The sequence below is a fragment of the Furipterus horrens genome, unplaced genomic scaffold, assembly GCF_987537825.1.
Source record: "Furipterus horrens unplaced genomic scaffold, mFurHor1.1.pri manual_scaffold_10, whole genome shotgun sequence".
Classification (NCBI taxonomy): Eukaryota; Metazoa; Chordata; class Mammalia; order Chiroptera; family Furipteridae; genus Furipterus; species Furipterus horrens.
The window spans coordinates 41,845,536-41,864,713 of record NW_028327180.1 but is presented as its reverse complement, the minus strand read 5'-3'; the positions used below and the strand labels follow the sequence as shown (position 1 = coordinate 41,864,713).

General features: G+C 51.1%; 1 protein-coding gene across 1 annotated transcript; it reads right to left on the bottom strand.

The window, feature by feature from the left end:
- Positions 1 to 3,391: 3,391 nt before the first annotated feature.
- On the bottom strand, positions 3,392 to 18,057 carry LOC149999798 (mucin-16-like). Its single transcript, XM_090290186.1, is given in 7 exon segments — positions 3,392 to 4,376; positions 4,378 to 5,080; positions 5,083 to 5,205; positions 5,208 to 5,381; positions 5,384 to 5,515; positions 5,518 to 6,723; positions 17,904 to 18,057. Coding segments are annotated over 7 exon segments (3,477 nt in total).
- Positions 18,058 to 19,178: the final 1,121 nt, after the last annotated feature.

Genomic DNA, 19,178 nt, shown 5'->3' with positions numbered 1-19,178 from the left:
TGAACTGGTGCTACTCTGCACTGTGCAGCACTTCTGCTTCCAGGTGTGCACCCCAAAGAACTGAAAGTAAGGACTCAGTGGATGTTTGTGTGCTAATGCTCATAGCAGCATTATTCACAAAAGACAAAAGCTAGAGAAAACTCAAATCTCTATGTTTAAATAAACAAAATGGAGTGTGTACCTAAAATGTGACATTATTCAGCCTTAAAAAAGAGTGAAATTCTGACACATGGTACAACCTGGATGAGCCTCGAAAACATGGTGTGAAGCAAAATAATCCAGACACAAAGGGACAAATATTGTGTGATCTCATGTCTTTGAGGTACCCAGAGCAGTCAGATTCATAGAGACCGAAAAAAATGGTGACTCCGGTGCTGGGGGAGGAAAACAGGAGGAGTCGATGCTTAATGGGGACAGAGTTTCCACTTGGGATGATGAAAAAAGCTCAAGATGGGTAGTGGTGATGATTGTGCAACCAAGTGAATGTACTTAAAGCCATTTGATTGGATATTTAAATACGGTTAGAATGGCAAATTTTATGTTAGGTGTATTTTACCACAATAAATAAGTTGGGGTTTTTTAGTTTGTTTGTTTTTAGTGCGGTGTTCATCAGGAAAGGCTACAAAGCACAGAGTGGGTGAGCCATCCCGTAACTATAGCTACATGCAGGTGAATTCTACAGTGAACTAGAAAACCACACCCAGGGAAGTTCAGTGGCTACCCTAGCCACTGGGGTACCCTCTGCAACCAAAATCCTGAAGCAAAACAAGTCAGAACCTTGTGCATAAAAAGAGAAATATTCCTCACCATCTTTAATGACCAATCAAGGAAAAGCAAGCCCATGTCCAAGAATGCAGAAGCAACACGTCTTACTCATGAGTGAGGGTAAGCTGTCAGTTCAGGGACATAGTCACCCCCTGCCCCAGAATCTCACCTCTGTTGGTGGGAACCTCTGACCAGAGAGAGGCTGATGTCCAGGGAGGCTCTGTCTTGGACTCGGAAGAGGTCGATGCTCCTGATGGTGTTTGGACCAGGCCAGTCTTCACTCCTGGGTTGGTGTGCTTGGCCCCTGGGCTTCCTGAAGAGGAAAAAGTTTCAGAAGTGTGGCTTGTTTGTGCCTGAATACTGGTAAATACTTCTGAAGAGACCTAGGTTGGGGCTGTGGGATGTAGGGAAGAGGCCATGGGCCCTGCTTGGGTGGACAGATCCAAAGGAGCAGGACTGTTGCTAATGGCAGAGGATGTGTGAATAGAAGGATTTATTTCCCCTTCAGCTGCTGAACTGGGCCACAAGGCAGCTGAGCTCGTCCCTGCATCCTCCCCAGTACCCATGGAGGATGGGGTCCCTGGGAGAGATGGGAGAGATCTTGTGCCTGGAAGTCCGGAGACCAAAGAGAAAGCTGACACCTTCTCAGTGGACATAGCCCTGTCCTTAGGAAGGCATAAGGTACAGCCCATGGCCTCCCCCACTGTGGGGGGTGTGGCTGATGGCGTGGTCATCTCTGGGCACCCAGAGGAGGCTGAAGAAGAGGATCCTGCCCCAACCCTCCTTATGGTCACAGACCAAGGGCCACTGTGCCTTCCAGGAGTGGCTGCCTCAGTGGAAGCAGGAGTCCCAGCAGTGCTTGGGGTCAAAGGCAGAGATGAATTCCATTTGGCAACTAAGCTTGTTCCCAGATCGACTGTGGTTTCCCCGTGGTCAGATGTCTGAGTGACCACTCTGCTGGTTTTCACAGAGCTCACAGAGGCAGCAAGGCTCTGAGCCTCAGCAGACCACTCTGGAAACGAGCTTGTCTCATTGTGAGACGTGAAGCTCACTGACACTATTGCCGTCAATGGTGTGGGTCTTCTCCTGGGTGCCTGCGGGCTTCGTGCCCAAGTGGCCAGCGCTGTGGGAGACGCTGTGGTGTGGTTCCGTAGATAGAAGAGGAGAGAGAGGGAGCAGAGATGGGCTCTTCCTGGCTTCTGTGCTGGGGAGGGCTGCAAGTCTGGATTCAGGCACATCGGTGCTGCCTCCAGTCCCTGAGGCTGTGATGCCTGTGGTTGTGGTGTCTGAGGATGAATCAATCAATGAGACGGATGGACTTGGCTCAGGACTCACGGTGAATTCTTGGGAAGCTGTGGCTGAAAATATGAGTTCTTCCAGGTGCTGGTCCAAGGTGGTTGAAGCTGTATTTTGGACAGCACTGGTATCTACTCCTGGCTTTGGAAGTGTGTGAGGAGGTATGGACACAGGTGAGAAAGTGTCCAGTGTTGTCTTGGATGAACTTGGACTCGAGACAACAGAGTCAGTCTGGACAATTTCCTCTGTCCAGCTGGCACTCAGCCCTGTTGCTGTGGGGAGAGATGTAGTGAGGGCCCACAGCCAAGAAGTGATTGTGTTGTGCCCACCGGCAGCGCGGGCCAAGGGCTCACCTGGGGCATCAGTGGTCAGCTCCGACGTGCTGCTTCCAGTGGTGAAGGAAGTGGAGGCTTCTACAGAGGCTGGGCCTGCGGTTGTGTCCCAGGTGCTGGAGATTTTTCTGCCATATTTGTGTCCTGGGCTCGAGCAGCGTATTCAGCTGTGCCTGTGCTTGTCCACGCTATTGTAGCCGGGCTAGCAGGATAAGGTACCTTTGGGATTTTTGAAGTTGTGGCATGAGGAGCTGGGCTGGTGGACTCTGTTCTAGTGTGGCTGTCTGTGTTTCCAAGCTCCTGCACTGCATGGGATAAAGAGCGGTGACTTGTGGTTGGAACCCTAGGCTCTCCACGGTGGAGGCCCAGGTGCCACTGGTGCTCATCTCTCCTGAAACTGACAGCTCTGGTTGGGACCCAGAAGAGTAAGGAGCTTCACCTGTCTCCACTTGCACTACTGAGGCAGGAGTGGTGGTCTCCACTGAGGGGGAGGGGAGGGGTGTGGAAGTTCCAGCTGAAGCTGTGGTGGGGCTGGTGTTGCTGGGACTCTCTGAGCCGGTGTGGGCTCGGAGGCTGCTGCTGGAGGTGGCTGTCGACTCAGCAGGGGTGTTGAGGGTGGAGAATCTCCTCTCTGGCAACTCCACTGATGGGGCTGGGGACTGAGGACCCAGGGGAATGGGGGCGCTTTTCCCTGTGTCAGCGCTGGTTGGGATATTAGTGACAAGGAAGTCATGGAAGGTAAGTTGGGCATGTTCCATGTACTCGTTTCCTCCGTTTCCGTGTTCATGCTTGCAGTGACCCTCTGGGCTGAGACCATGGTGAACATTGTGGCTTTGGCAGCAGAAGCAGAAGGAGGTGGGGACAAAGTGCTGAGCAGGTTGCCTCCAGCAGAGCCACGCTCAGGAGGTGAGTGAACTGCAGCCATCTGTGAAGTCAGAGGTTGGCTAGTTCCATCCTCAGAAGCTGTAGTCCCTCCAGGGACCGAGCGATAGGGAGCCTCAGAAACTGTGCCAGCCGATTGGTTTTCCCTGTCTGGCGGACTGAGATGCAGATGCTGCAGTTGGGACCCTTTCAGCGGCCAAGGTGAAATCCGGGGATGGCCCAGACGGAGATGTGGTTCCAATGGGCAGGGGGCTTGTTCCCAACCTTCTTCCACTGCCGTGGCCCCATGTGGTCGCTATATTTGCGGAAACTGTAAAAGAAACAGTGGCCGGGCCACTTGCGGCTTCTGTCGTGAACGTGGCTGCTGATGGTTCCTGGAGAGAAGTTCTCTTCATGGAGCTGATTGCTGGGGAGGTGAATCTGGTGAGCCCCACAGGAGCTGAGAGAGGAGTGGCAGGGGCTGAAACACTGGCTGGCACTAAAGGTGGCCCTGTCTCGAATTTGGGACTAGACTCTGGCCAGGTTGTGTTTCCAGGGACAGAGGAATATTTAAAGGTGCCTGTGGCAGTTGGTGATGTCGCTGCTGTAGCTGTTTTGGGAAGAGCTGTGCTGGGGGAGTTTGTCACTGGGTGGGAGGAAGAACACAGAGCTGAGAGGGAAAGCTGGGAGTCCACAGCGGGGAAGTCCCGGGTCGGGGCAGATGTCTCAAGTGGTGAAACAGGTGGATCCAAGGTTCCCCTTGACTTCTCTCCATGGATAAATGGATAGGTGTTGGTCTCTACTGAGGGGAAGGAGACAGATGAAGGAAATGTCAGATTCATTCCAGAAAAACTAGTGTGGCTGAGGGTCCTAGGACCGCCCGGCCATTCAGAAGCCGAAGTCCTGGCTGCGGGGGCACTGGGTGTGTCCTTGGCCTCAGAGGAAGTGCCGAGGGTGTGGACATTGCCTGCTGTCCCTTCCCCTGATGGGGATGGACGGGCCAGAGGAGCAGTGGTACTTCTGACCCTTTCAGCACCTGTTGCTCCACCGCTTAGTGTCATGGACACAGGAGCAGCTGAGTTGGGCTCAGTTCCTTCTGTGGTCTCAGGGGTCCCTGTGGGCATGGAATGAGAGTGTGGTGGACACTGACACTTTACCACCAAGAGTGGAGGCAGGTGACAAGAGAGGAACATGGGTGGTTTCCATGACGTCTCCTGCAGAGGTGGCTTCAGCAGAGAAAGGCTGCCCAGTGTTCAGTGATGCCAGCGCTGGGCTGCTTTGTCCCCTGGAATCTGTGCTCTGTCTAGATGATATCACAGGATAAATCGAAGAAATCAGCTCAGATGATGGGTGTGTCCCTCCTGGAACATTTACACCAGCAGCCATTCTGCTCTCAGCTGGAGAGGTGGTGGCTGGGGCAGGTTTGGTGGCCACATTCAACTCTGGGGCTGCCTCAGAGGACGTTGCGGTTCCTGTGGGCAGGGGGGCCATGCCCCAGCTGCTCCCAGTGCTGCTGCTTCCTGTCATTGAGATCCCAGTGGGAACATGAAGCTGATCCGTGGCTGGGCCAGTCATGGCTTCTGTGGTGAGTGTGTCTGAATGTGAGTCTCTGGATAATGTTCCAGTAGAGCTGGTGCTTGGGACGGTGGATCCAGAAGTCAACAAGGAAACAAGGAAAGTGGTGACAGGGGCTGCCACACTGGCAGATGTCATCATTCCTGAGCTTGTGTCTGCCCACCGTGTGTGCCTGGGATCGCTAATGTGTTCAGCTGTCTCTGCACTGGTCCGTGACACTGCTGTTGGGGTGATGGAGAGGGGTGTCCAGGTAGCACAGAGCTCTCGGGGGCAGCTGTGCTGGTGCTGGGCCTTGCAGATGTGCCGTGTGTGGTTCTGACCTCCAGCACTGGGTGGGACGAAGAGAGTTGAGTTGCACTTATGTACCTGCTATCGCGGTGGTAAAACCCAGGGTGGGCCCCAAGGTGGTAGCCAAATTGTTCTTTCTTGCAGGAATGGAGGTCTCATGTGCAGACATAGAGGCATTCAAAGTTTCCTTGGCCTCCTTTCCAGTTGTGGAGGGGAGGGTGTGGGTGTCCTGTGAGCCTGAGGTGGCAGAAGGGGATGTGGCTCTCCTGAAACACTGGTGATGCTGAGGGTCCTAGGACCGCCTGGCCATTCAGAAGCCGAAGTCCTGGTTGCAGGTATGCTGGGTGTGTCCTTGGTCTCAGAGAAAGTGCTGAGGGTGTGGACATTGCCTGCTGTCCCTCCCCTGATGGGGATGGACGGGCCAGAGGAGCAGTGGTACTTCTGACCCTTTCAGCACCTGTTGCTCCACTGCTTAGTGTCATGGACACAGGAGCAGCTGAGTTGGGCTCAGTTCCTTCTGTGGTCTCAGGGGTCCCTGTGGTCATGGAAGAGGTGACACTCTGGATTGAGATTTTACTGGACACTGACTCTTTGTCACCGTGAGCAGATGCAGACGACCTCAGAGGAATATTGGTGCCCACCATCGCATCTTCTGCAGAGCTGCTCTCTGTAGAGGAGGAGGGATGTCTGGTGTTCGGTGGAGTTGGTTCCTGACTGGTTGCACCCCAGGAATGTGGAGCCTCTGTAGGTGAAGAGTCAAGTAGGGATGAAGCAGCTGTCCCAAGCAATGGATTCATGTTTCCTGGGGCATGTGAGTCAGCAGTTGTGGTCTTTGATGAAATCTTGAACATTGGGACATTTTTCTTGGAGACCATCAGATCTGTGTTTGGCTCTGTTGAAACTGGGATTGCTGTAGGAAGAAGTTTTGTGTCCCAGCTGCTCCCTGTTCTATTGCCTTCCATCACTGAGATATCAGTGAGAGGGGCGTACTTACCAGGGGCCTGGCCACTGGTGGTCTCTGCACTTTGTGTGCCTGCAGATGCTTCTCTGGCAAAAGAACCTTCTGAGGAGCTGGTCCTTATAGAACTGAATCCCGGAACTATGCTTTTAGTAGAGAAGTTCCCGGAAGGCGTTCCATTTGCCTGGGGGCTCAATGATGGTCTGCTTCTTTGCTCTGATTTTAAAGTTTCTCTAGAGCTTGAGTCAGGGAGGGCAGAGGACATCATTTCCAAGGACTGGGTGGTTCTTCCCTGAACCCAAGAGGCAGGACCAGCTGTGGTCTTCGCCGGAGAAGTGAGATGTGGGACAATTCCTTTCACTGCGGTTACACCTACAGACGTATCCTGTGGGAAACTGGCTCCCATGGGTCCAGAATCCATCTCCCATGTGGTTTCAGCACTGTTGCCCCCTGTTGACGAGGGTGGGGTAGGAGAGGTTGACCCAGGGAGGCCTGTGGGTTCAAGCAGGAATGGGTCAGCATTTGCCTCTCCGGGTGCGGGTGTGAGAATAGTGTCTGAGGGGAGGGGCTGCTGCAGAGCTGCTGGGCTCCCTGCAGTTTCTTGCTCTGGGAAACGTGGTGGCACCGCTGTGCTTCTTTTGGACAGACCTGTGACCCAAGTGCTATGTGTAGGGGAGGTTGGGGAAACTGGGCAACTCTTCTGACCGAGAAGGCACCAGTTTGAATAAGAGAAAGAGAAAGATGTTGCAACCACAGAAAGTCTACTTAAATTAAAATCTGACCTTCCAGTTCCCTCCTGCAAAACTTGCAGTGGAACCTCACGGACCACAGAATGCAGTTCCTTAGTCTGTCAAGTTCTTAATGACCCATCACCTTGTCTGACTCTCTGTTTAACATGGTGGTTTTTGGTCAGCTATGCCTGCCCCACACCCCACCCCTCCCAGGAATATTTAATATTATCTACAGTATAACTTTTTGGTTGTCACAACTAGTGGCGTTCTACTGCCATCTAGTGGCCAGAGACCAAGACGCTGCTTAACAAACAATTACGGAGCCCCAATTATCAATCAGTAGCACTGAGCTTAAGAAACCCTGCTCTGGTCTTGCTTCCCACAACATCCTTCCATTTGTCTTCTGTAAGGCACAGCTACATTCCTGCAGGTCCCCGGCCAAAGAAGTAGCTGTTCTACACTCATATTTCCATTCTGTCTGCAATTATCACTATAACATTTCACAAATTAACACCTAGTCACCACATTGTACTCCTTCCTTCATCTTTACTGAATTTTAAAGTGTTCTACAATGAGCATACATTACTTCCAATGCCTTTCTTATTATTTTTTCCTTTTTCTAAAGACAAATTAATACCAGCTCATTTTAGAACATTAGAATTTTCAGGAAAGCCCGGGAAGGAAAATATATGTTACCACTCTTTCTTATTTTTCTTCTAGAAAGTTAATTTTAAAAATATGCAGCTCAAGCATATCCTCCTCTGGAGCCTTTGAAGCTGTGATACTGGAATTTATTAACAGTGTATATTTGTTCTTGGTCCCTTTCTGGCACAGAGTTCCTGAAACCCTTGAACTTCCTAAGGGAGGGATACAGGTGTCTTTTTCTGTGTTAATGCCGGGACTATTGGAAAGCCTCCAGGGCGTCACAGGGCAGGGGTTGGTTCCCCAGGGGACCAACCCCATGATTAGAGGGTTGGAACTTTCAGGGAAGGGAACAGGGGCTGGAGGTTGAATCAGTTGCCAACAGCCAATGATTTAATCAATCATGACTATATAATGAGGCCCCTATAAAAATAAAAAATAAAAAATAAACATGTTCAGAGCATTTCCAGGCTGGTGACCGAGCCAAGGCACTGGAGGATGGTGGTTCCTGGAAGTCAGGGAAGTTCCTGACCCCTTTCCCACGCCCTATGCCTGTCTTCTGTCTGGCTGCTCCTCAGTTGTCTCCTTTTACAATAAACAAGTGAACTAGTAAGTAAACTGTTTCTCTGAGTTTTGTGAGCTGCTCTAGCAAATTAACTGAACCCAAGAAGGAGGGTGTGGGAACCTCTGATCATGGCCAGTCAATCAGAAGCACAGGAAACAAAATGGGCTTGCAGCTGGTGCCTGAAGTCTGTGTTGTGGGGCTGGGAGGGAAGCCGTCATGGAGAACTGATCCCTCAACCTGTGGGATCTTGAAACTGTCTCTGGGTAAATATTGTCAGAACTGAGCTCAATTCTCAGACCCCCTTTTTGTGTCCCAGAACTGCTGAGTGTTATGTGGTGGACTCCCAAAATGCACATGTTGGAAATGGGATCCAGGAACCTAAAAGAGAGGCCCTTTCTGATCCTGTGTTCTCCTGAGCTTTGGTGTGTATCACTTTAACCTGACTTCTCACATTCTCAATTATTTGGTGACGTTGTAATAGACCAGAAGCTTTGGAATATATATATTTCAAAGATATGTATCTTTGGAATCTGCCTCTCTCCTACCTATCATGGTGCTTGTATCCATTTGTTGCATGAATGAATCAATGTGTGAATGAATTCAACTCATTAACAGCACAACTGCAGCATGCGTATCCTATTAACGAAATGACAGTAAAATTCAGCCCTGACCAGTGTGGCTCAGTTGATTCAGCATTCTTCCACAAAGCAAAAGGTTGCTGGTTCGATTCTTGGTCAGGGCACATGCCTGGGTTGCGGGTTTGGTCCCCAGTTGGGGCACGTACAAGAAGCAACCAATCAATGTTTCTTGCCCTCTCTTTCTGCCTCCTTTCCCCTCTCTCTAAACTTAAAGATAAAATATTTTTTAAAAAGAAAATAAAATTCATTGGTTCATCCATACATGTTAAGTGTCTACTGTTCACAAAAATATTATGCTGAGCTAAGGATAACATCAGCTTCCTGAGACATCTGTAGATAATCTGTCCTGTGGGAAGCTGCCACCTCCAGAGGGTGGGGAATGATGAAGATACTGAGGGAATGAAGAAATTGTTCAGGATCTCTGCACCAGACCCTCTGTTTACTTGCACTGCCTCACTGACTCTCCATAACAACACCGTGAAGTTCCTACTACTCAGTGAATTAATCCATACAAAGAGTGACTGACACATAGTAATGCAGCCCAAGCCAAGCTCGCCACCATCATGTCATTACACCTTCTCAGGACACAGAATGCAGACTTATATGAATGAGATTTTTTTGTCTACGTGTCCGTGGTACAGAAGGCTCTCTCTAGTGTCCGAGTGTCCCCAGCTACCCCTAAACCCCCCTTTCAATTGTGCTGTCTGAGTTTTGTATGATGGTCTGCATCAGAGGCCAGGAAAGATGCAGAATCCGCCACCTCAGGGGCAGAGGGCACTGTCACACATATATTGTATCAGCGCACTGTGTGAACTGAGAACTCCTCCTGAGAAAGCTCTGGGGCGGGGGCGGCGGTGGAGAGTCCAAAGCTGAGATTACATGCCGGCCTTCTGCTCTCTGACTGTCAAGGAGTGAACTCTCAAAACAGAGTAAAGCCATGAGGGAAAAATGAGACAACTGTAATAAAACAACAAATAGAAGAAAAAAAAAGTAAAGATCAGAATGGGGAGAGCTTGCTAAATTCAAGGCAGGTGGGGCTCTTAAGGCTGATTCTGTCAGGCCACCATCTCATAAACAATTACAGACGTGGCTGCTGTTTGGGGGGCTGGAGCATAGAGAAGGTCTCGCTGGCATGTTTCAGAAGCCAGAGACCAATGTAAATGCCTCTGAGGCCCTGACAGAGGTGCACAGCCAGAAGGAGAGCCACTGTCCCCAAGGAACGGCGGCCTCAGTGCACAGGACTCCAGTGCAGAGAACGGCAGGGACTGATCGCTCTACCTGCAGAAAGGCTGTGCTGGCAGAGGAGGGACAGAATGTTTCAAAGTGTCCCTGGCCTCTTCCCACCAGATGTCAGTAGCCCCTGTCCTACCAGAAATGACAACCAAAAATACCTCCAGGCATTGCCAAATGTCCCAGAGGGCAAAACCCCTACCCAGCTGAGAACCGCTGTTTAGGAGGCATCATCTAATTCCAATGAGATTTTACAAATACTCAATCATGCGTTTCCCCCCACATTATAGATACAAAACTGGAGGCTCAGAGAGCCGACGTCACTTGTCCAGGATGTGGCAGAAGCGGGATTTGAACCCAGGCCTTTCTGGCACCAATGTCTGTGCCGCTCACTGCTGTGCTGTGCTGCTTATGAGGGCTTGGTTGCCCAAATACCAGGGACAAACTAGGCTCCTGGGAGAGGGAAGACCCTCCACTCAGGAGCAAGTTGTGGAGGGCATATGAGGAACCCAGATAGGGCTCTGACTTCCAGTTCCCTTTTTCTGCCCATGCTGGTTCCTACCAAGCAGGGTCTGGGCAGTCATGCCGCATCACCATGAATCTTTCCTGTGTACATGGCTGAATTGATGGCTGAGTTGATGGCTGCGTCCGGGGTTGAGGCCCATTGACACAATTTACAACCCAGATACTGTGTAGATGTAGAGAAAGAATGTGAGTGGGCAGCCAGGAGCTTCAAAGGGAGAGGAATAAGGGCCAGCTGTCTTTCTCCTGCCTGCTCTTAAGGAAACCAGTATCTATAAGGTAGAGGAGATACAGACCTTGGGTACAATTCAATCCCTGGAAACCCACTATCTCCCCTTCCTAAAATCAAGCCAGTTGCAGCCTCCACAGGACAGGAAACAAAATGCACAGTGGGAGGAATCTGGAAAAAGTAGGCTCAACTGGATTTGAATCCCAGCTTTGTTGCTTGGTTGCTGTGTGACCCAAGGCAGGTCACTTAACCTCTCTGAGCCTGGTCTCCTCGTATGTCCAATGGGGATAACAACATAGGGCTGTTGTGAAGATGCATATGAAGCAGTTAGCACCATGCAGGGTAGGAGGATAGGACTCACTAAACACTGCTTGTTAGTGGTCTTAATCATGACCTACCCACAGGGTTAGTGAGTGATCCTGAAAATGAAGAATTGTGTCTTGACTGTCTGGTGGCTCCAGAGGTCACTTGGTCTGAGGTTTGGGCAAAGACCACTGCATTCCATGGCATCCCTGTGGAGGAAGGACCAAGATTGGTGATCTTAGCAGGAAGTAGCGGGAAGGCAGGCAAATCTCTTCTTTTAGACACCTTCTTCTTTCTAGAGGACCCTCTACAGAAAGACTCATTCACAGACCATTGCAATCATTCATTCATTCCTTCTATACCCTCCATCCCCCATTCATCCAAAAATTCCTCTCCTGGGCCAGCCACTATGCTTAGTTGTGGTGACAGAGTGGTAAACAAGAGAGGTCCTTGCTCCAGAGATTAATTAATTATTAACAGCCTTACCACCAAATCTCTCCCCAGGTCAAGAAAAGCAACTTTCTGGTGCCATGGCTGCTGTTGATGTCTGTCCCCCAAGGTCTGACTTCCTTACATCCACTCCCCACCCCTGGCTATTTGCCCAAAAGCCTTCTAAGTGAGTGGACATGCTTTTCCTGGCCCATAACTGCACAGTCCCCTTGATGGAGTTCTCTGTTCTTGGAGCTTGAGGCCCCAGGGCAATTGCCATTCAGATATTTTGGCTTTGGTTCCTAAGAGTTGGCAGCAGTTATAGCACAGCAGTTAAGAGTGATGACTCAAGATTCAAGTGTGTTTGAGGTTCAAATCCCACTTCCCATTTGCTATTTTGTGGCCTCAGTTGGTCGCTTGATCTTCAGTTTCAGGTTTCTCATGTGGCGATAATAAAAGTACCTAACTATTGTTAACATATAAATATACAGTATATAACAAAAGTGGAGCTAATAAAAGTACTTCAATATTTTTAATATAAACATATGATATATAACATAACAAAAGTGGAGCTAATAAAAGTATCTAACAACAGAAACGTAGGCAGAGAGAACAGACTGAGCATTGCCAGATGTGAGGGGGGTGGGAGTGCTGGGTGAAAAAGGTGATGGGAGTAAAAAGTACAAATAGGAAGTTACAAAATAGTCACGGGGACACAAAGTACAGCATAGGAAATAGAGTCAATAATATTGTCATAACTATGCATGCCACTTGTCAGGAGGATCACTTCATAAATTATATAAATGTCTACCCATTATGGTGTATGCCTAAAACTAATATTGAATGTCAACTGTAGTTGAAAAATAATAAAAATAAATAAATCAGACATAAAAGCATCTAACAGCTTTTTAAGAGAAATTAAGTAAGCAATACACTTCAAACTCTCCCCCCCTATTGAATGATAGAGGATCAACACTATTTTTATTAGGAATACAGTTCTTCCATCTCTATGTTGTGGGGTGGGGGTGGGGAGAGGCACTTCTCCTGTCTTGACAGCCACCAAGCCCCCCCACCCCTCAATGTGGCCTCATTGGTTGGGCCAGTAACAGTCTGAAGGGCAGGAAGGGGCAGGATGAGCAGTGCTTCTCAGAGACAGAGCTGTGGAGAGGGCAGGGATTCACTGGCTTTTGTGGCCGAGGATGTCCCCAAGGCAGAGAAGCTGAGGTCAGGGAGAGGCTCTGGCTAAAGGGGAAGTGCCCATGGCTCCCTCTCCACAGCAGGCAGCTCCTTGGGCCCCTCGGCGCGGCAAGGGTCGCAGAAGACAGGTGGCAAAGCTGGACGCTTCTTCAGGAGCTCAGGAGAGCTGAGGAGGGTTGGGTCTGCCCTGGGCTCTGGGAGGAGGCTCCTGCTGTCAGAGAAGATGTCCACCTGTCTTCATGCCAATCCTGGCAGCCTGAGAAGTCTGGGCTTTTGCTTCAGGCAGTGCAGGCGAGCAGTGTCCCCATGGCTCTCAGGACTTTGGGGAGGGAGGTAGACCCATAGTTCTCACCAAGTGGGATTCCTGCTTCCTTCATTAATGCAACTAACATTCACTGCACACCTACTATGTTCCAGATACTAGGACAGGTCGCAGAAGAAGTGGCAGGGGTGGAATAACTGCAGGGGAGGGGCCCGGATAGGGGGAGGCCCACTGGGCATGGTGGACTTTCTCAATGTTAGCACTTCATGTTTCAGATCCCATGAACTCCCTCCATCTCAGGCCAACCAGGACGGTTGGTGACCGTCCTGTGATGTGTCCTTCTGACCTGGGACCTGCCTCCCACAGCTCAGGGCCCATGATGAAGTGAGACCCCTGTGAATAGCTGAGGGGAGGGAGCAGGGAGCAGGGAGACGAGGAAGCAGGCTGGTACCCACGCTCAGAAGCCAGACCTGGTCAGTGACAGCAGAACACAAACTGTGTTTGGAGCCAGAGAACCTTGGTTTTGAAGCCCAATTCTACCCTGGACATATGGGAAACTTCCTCTTTGAGCTTCTGTCCCCTCACCTGTGAAGTGCAGATACACCGCTGGACCACTGAACCTACCATCAGGAGTAGGTGGGTCCTTATATGAGCCACATGTCTGGCCTTGGGTCTCCGGAAAGGACCCACGTGGGGACAGCCCTGGGGGCATCAAGTGACCAGAAGGACAAGCTGGGCAAGAAGAAGCCCAGGTTGCCCCACACACCTGGACATATCGCCTTCCTTTTGAGGAGGCCACCAAGTCCCTGGGAAGAAAGGTGACTCTTTTTCTCAAGGTTCAGGGGAAATGTGAACAAATCTTTCCTCTTTCCCAGGACATGAGTCACAGGTGGTGGAATGTGAACTCAAATTCTGGCCAGAGCAGCTCAGATTCAGAGGCCCGCCCCACAAACCCTCCACTCATACATGAACGCCCACCAATGCCTCCTTTCTCCATCATCTCCCTCTCTGGGCCTCAGGCATCTCTTCCCAGGCCCAGGCTTGGGCAGTGGCCATGTCCAAGGTCCCAACAAGGCACTCAGCAAAGCAAAATGCGATCTTCATATAGCAATGCTGTCATAGCCCTGGGGGGACCCTTATGGGAGGGGCGGCAGCACCCACATGCCAAGAAATGGCCAGGGGGTAAAAAACTTTCATCTGCCCTCAGTCTCTTCCCAGGAAGAAGGTAAGGGTTGGGGCTTAGGAATTATCCAGAAACTGGGATTCCGATCCTTGCCATGTGACTTTAACAAAAGGCTCAACCCCTCTGAGCCTGTTTCCTCTTCCATTAAAAAAAATAAAAATAGAGACTTCTGGCCAAGATGGAGGCTTAGACTGACACTCTCCGTCTCCCTCCACAACTAAGAAGGAATACAACTACCTCAAAACCAAAAATAACCAGAAATTCCAGAAAAGAAAACTACATGAAAGTCCAGCGTATGAAGTTATAAACCAGTGGTGCTCATCCAGACAGGTAGGAGGGGCGAAACCGGGACAGAAAGGTCAGGTTGTGCGTCCGCGGTAGCAGTGGGGATAGCAGCGGGACTGCGAGAAACGCCAGGGGAGCAGTCCCAGTGGCAGTTGAGACCGGGCAGCTTATGATTCTAATGTGGGGGAAGGCAGACCCCCATTGCCTCGGACTGTGAGGCCCAGAGGGTGTGGGGATGGAGGAAGAGGATCCCGGTCTCTCAGCGGAGAGTGAAAGGCAGGAATCCATCTTGGACCCCCGCCCCCACGCAAAGCGCCACAGTGTGGTGAAAAAGGTTGCTGGGGTGTGACGAGTGCTCAGGGCACTGCACCCCATGGCGTAGGAGGGGTGACAGCCCCGTGCAAGAAGGAAAAGTAAACGAAATCAGTCAGAATGACAAGAATAATGATTGAAATAACAGTCATGAAGCCAACCAAAAAAAACAAATAAAGGAATTAACCGATGAACAAACAGAAAAGCTTTCTAAGGCTCAGTTCAGAGCTATAGTCATAAGGCAGCTTACAGAATTAACAAAAGATATTGAACATGACAGGGAAGGAATGAAGCCTAGTCCTGATGAAATGAATGAAAACACATATGAAACAAGTGGTGAGGAAACAAAAACCAGGGATCAAATAAACAAATTGGAACATAGGGAAGGAACACACAGTCAACCAGTGCAGAAAGAGGAAACAAAAAGGGAGGAACACGAGGAGAGGCTCAGAAACCTCTGGGACAGCTATAAGTGAACAAACATTCGAATATGGGATTGCCAGAGGGCAAAGAAGAAGAACTAGAAATTGAAAAATTATGTGAAAAAATAATGAAGCAGAACTTCCCTAACCTGGGGAAGGAAATAGACTTACAGGTCCAGAAAGCACAGAGAGTTCCAGAAAAACTGGACCCAGGGAGAACCACACCAAGACACATTATAATCAAAATGTCAAAAATTAAGGATAAAGAGAGAATCTTAAAAGCAGCAAGAGAGAAGAACTATGTACAAAGAGGTCCCAATTAGACTATCAGCCAATTTCTCAAAGGAGACCCTGCATGCAAAAAGGGACTGTTAAGAAATACTCAAAGTAATGAAAAGCCAAAACCTACAGCCACGATTACTCTATCCAGCGAAGCTGTCATTCAGAATAGAAGGGCAGAGAAAGTGCTTCCAGGCCAAAGTAAAACTGAAGGAGTTCATTAGATCCAAACCACTGTTATGAGATGTTAAAGGACTGGTTTAGAAGGAGGATCAAAACTATGAACATTAAAATGAAAACTGTATCACAATAACCAACAGCAGAAGCTAGGGAATCGAAACAAAGGCAAATTAAGTAGGTGACGAGAGTGGAAAAAGAATTATAGATATGGGGAACATATTGGGGGGAGGTCAGCAGAGATGGGGAAGGGGGGAAAGGGAGGGAGATGATGCAGGAATTAAGAAGCATAGTAGGAGGGAATGGAGTAGACAGGAAGATGTTGAGAAGAACTCTATGCACAACCAATGGGCATGGACTAAAAGGGGTGGACAACTGGAGGGAGGGGGATCACTGGGTGGAGGGGAGCAGGGGGAAAAGAAATTGGGACAACCGTAACAGCATAATCAATAAAACATATCTAACTTAAAAAAAAATAAAATAAAAATAAAACAAGTCAATGGTGCCTCGTTCTTAACCATGCAGGCTCAGTTGAGATAATGCAGGTAAAGCTCTGGCACATACTAGGTGCCCAGTACAAACTGATGGTTACTGAAGTCCTTTGGGATCTTGGAGTGTCTCAGCCCCAAGGGCGAGGAGGGAAAGAGGACAGTACGCAGACATGGAAGAGGAAAGACAAGGTTCAGACTGAAGTAAGAAGTAAGAAGTAAGGCTGGAGTTCCTCCAGCTCTGTCATTTTTTAAAAATTACTCTTTGGGGCATTGGAAATCAGAGAGGTTAGGTGTCTGACCTAGAAATACACAGCCTGTCAGGATTGGATTTAGATTTTTTTTTTTTTATCTCTACCCAGGGATTAAGGGAGTCTTTGCCAGTGTTAAATCAAAAGTCCTGGAATATGTCTAGACTGACTCCAGGGGCTTCCTGCCCCGCGAAGGCTGTCCCGGGTGTGTGCTGCAGTATGTCCAGCCACAGTCCAGGCAACCAGTCCTCCCTGGGGCAGGAGCAGGAGGCTGCCCAGCTCAAACAGTCCCCAGCGTCAGACACTGAGTGAACCTTGGAGACAAAGCAGTTAAACAACCTCTGTTTGTGGCAACGCGCTTTGGGGCTAGCACAGGGGGACACACCCCATCAGAGGTGGCAGGATTGTCCTATACAAACCCGCCCACCATTCATGTCATTGTGTGGACACCTCACAATGGTGTCCAACCGCAAAGCTTTTCCCGGGGCCAAAGCCCAGCCACGATGACTCAGGGCTGGGGAGCCGGGGTGCCTCCCCACCTGCCTGGCCAGGGTTGGGAAAGAGCAAGGTGGAAGCCTGCACAGCCAGGTGGCCCCAGGCTGCCCCTGTGCAGGGCCTCACACCCTCTCAGGATGCAGAAGCCCCTCTTCTCTCCCCTTCGGGCCCTGGTGGCCCCCATTGCCCAACTAAGCATTAAAGACAGCCCTTTCTCCTAGAAGGAGCAATGGAACAGATATGTAAGCACCCAGCACATGCGGAAACCCTAAGCCTCAGGCTATCCTGGGCACCAGATGACTCTGGCTGGAAAGTTCTGATTTCCTGACCAAGGAGGCAGATGGAGCAAAACAGCGTGGGGGTCTGGGCAGCCTGGGGGCACCCACAGGGGATCCTGGACCTTCTCTCTGTAGGGGAGAGACTGGTCCTTCCCCTCAACTTCAAGTTGGACCTCTACCTATCCCTGAGGCTGGTGGGCTTTCTCTGGGCAGCGAGGCCCAAGCTGACCCCCATAATGACCAAGAGGCCTGCAAAGTCCCCCTTGGGATCTAAGAACAACCTCCTATAACCCTCACAGGCTGCCTTCCTGCTTGTACCCCTCCCCTCAGCACCTCCATCAGGCAGCCCAGATGCACTGGTCACTCTGACCTCCAGGCCCCGGCCCACCCACTTCTCCCCACGGGGAGCGCCCTTCCCTTTACCACACTAAGTGTGCCTATAGAAACCCTGCCACCTCAACACCAGCCTGCCATGTAGGCAAACTCTCCCCTCTCAGCCCCCCTGCGATGGCAAAGCTCCTGCTCAGTCTTGTGCCCCAAGTGTCTGGGCACCACCCTGCCCCATCCACCAGCCTGGAGCTCTGGGAAGTGCGAAACTGTCACTTGCTCGTTTCCCACCTGAGAGCTGGTACAGGTGCTGGGAGCACAGGTATCAATTTAAAAGAAAAAAAAAAAAAGCACACCTAGAGGGAATGAATATGTGAGTGAGCCAGTGAATGAAAGAAAGCCTGGACATCTCTGCACTGACCTCGGCAGGTACTTAACTCATAAACTGCAGTTTTGTGAACTCGCTCAAGTCAGTCCAGAAAACACAGCCTCGCCTGGCCGGTTGTGGGGCAAGCCTGTACCAAAGAGCAAAAATCCTCCTGGCTGCCCCGCTGGGGTTTGGAAAGCACCAGGTAACAGTCACCTCTGTCGCTCTCCTCCAGCAATCTGTCAGGCTCCTCCACTGGCCCCAGCCCGTCCCGCTTACCTGGCCCGCAGGTGAGGAGGAGACTCACAACCAGAGCCACCAGGTGCCCAGGCCGGCGGGGCTGGGGGTGTGTAGGGCCCTCCCAGCCCATGTCCTGACCGCCTGCCCTCACTGAGCTCCTCTCCCCTGAAGAAGTCCCTGCGACTGAACCCAGCCCAGCCTGGGCCCCGGCTCCTGGAAGAGCAGTAAGGACACGCCTTGTGGAGCTGCCCGGGAGGGGCAGGGCCACCCTGGGGGGAAGCAGCAGTGCCACTGCTGCTGGCAAAGGTCAGCTGGGTCAGCCAGAATTATTCAGCGCCCACAGTGACTCACACCTGCAGGCAGGGGCCCTTGAGAGATGGGCTACAGGGAGCCCCCACTAACCAGACAAAGCCTGGTCCCTGAGTGTGTGGCTGAACCAAGAGACCCCCATGGGTTCCTCTGGGCTTCAGGAAGGACAAGGACCTGGGCATCAACCTGTCCCAATCCTGGAAGCCACTGGGTTCCACCTGGGACACCTTCCTGCTCAGAGGCTGGCACCACTGACTGGATCTAGGCGGACACTCCCCGGAGGAGGCCTGGCAGGCTCTGAGGGCTTGGGAATGCGCGGGAGTGGGGAGGAGGATGCATTCCCATGTGGGAACTCCCTGGCTGCCAGGGGCGCCGAGAGCCTTTCAAGAGCCCCCAGAGCCAACCTGTCCCCCTTTGTACCCCACACAGCCCACACGAGCCTGCAGTCCCTTCCTCCCCAGCCCCTGGCCAGGGCCAGAGTGGGCCTGAAGGGCTGCTCTCAGTGCCAGGAGGGAATTTGGGGTTCTGCCTCCCCCTCAATGGTCCACAGCCCCTGCAGTGCTTCTTATCACCTGGACCTGAGCATCCTGGCAGCCGCCCCTGAAACAGCCTTTCTCTCCTCATCTGCCTGGCACAGGGCGGCCTGTCCCCCTTACGTGTCATACATGCAGTGCCCCTCACTCTCGTCCCTGGTCCAGGCACTCAGGAGGTCCCCCACCCACCCGTCCCAACTGCCCCACCCCTCAAGCCTCTAACAGCCCAATAGACAGGAGTTTATCTTCTCCCTGAAGGGAAAGCACAAAGAGGCAGGGGCTCAGGCAGCAGCAGAGGATGCCCCACAGCGCCTCCTACCTCTCCTGGGTTTTGCACACAGAGCCAAACTCCCTGGGCCTGAGGCCGGGGCAAAATGATCAGAAATACTCAGGTTCCTCCACGTCCTGT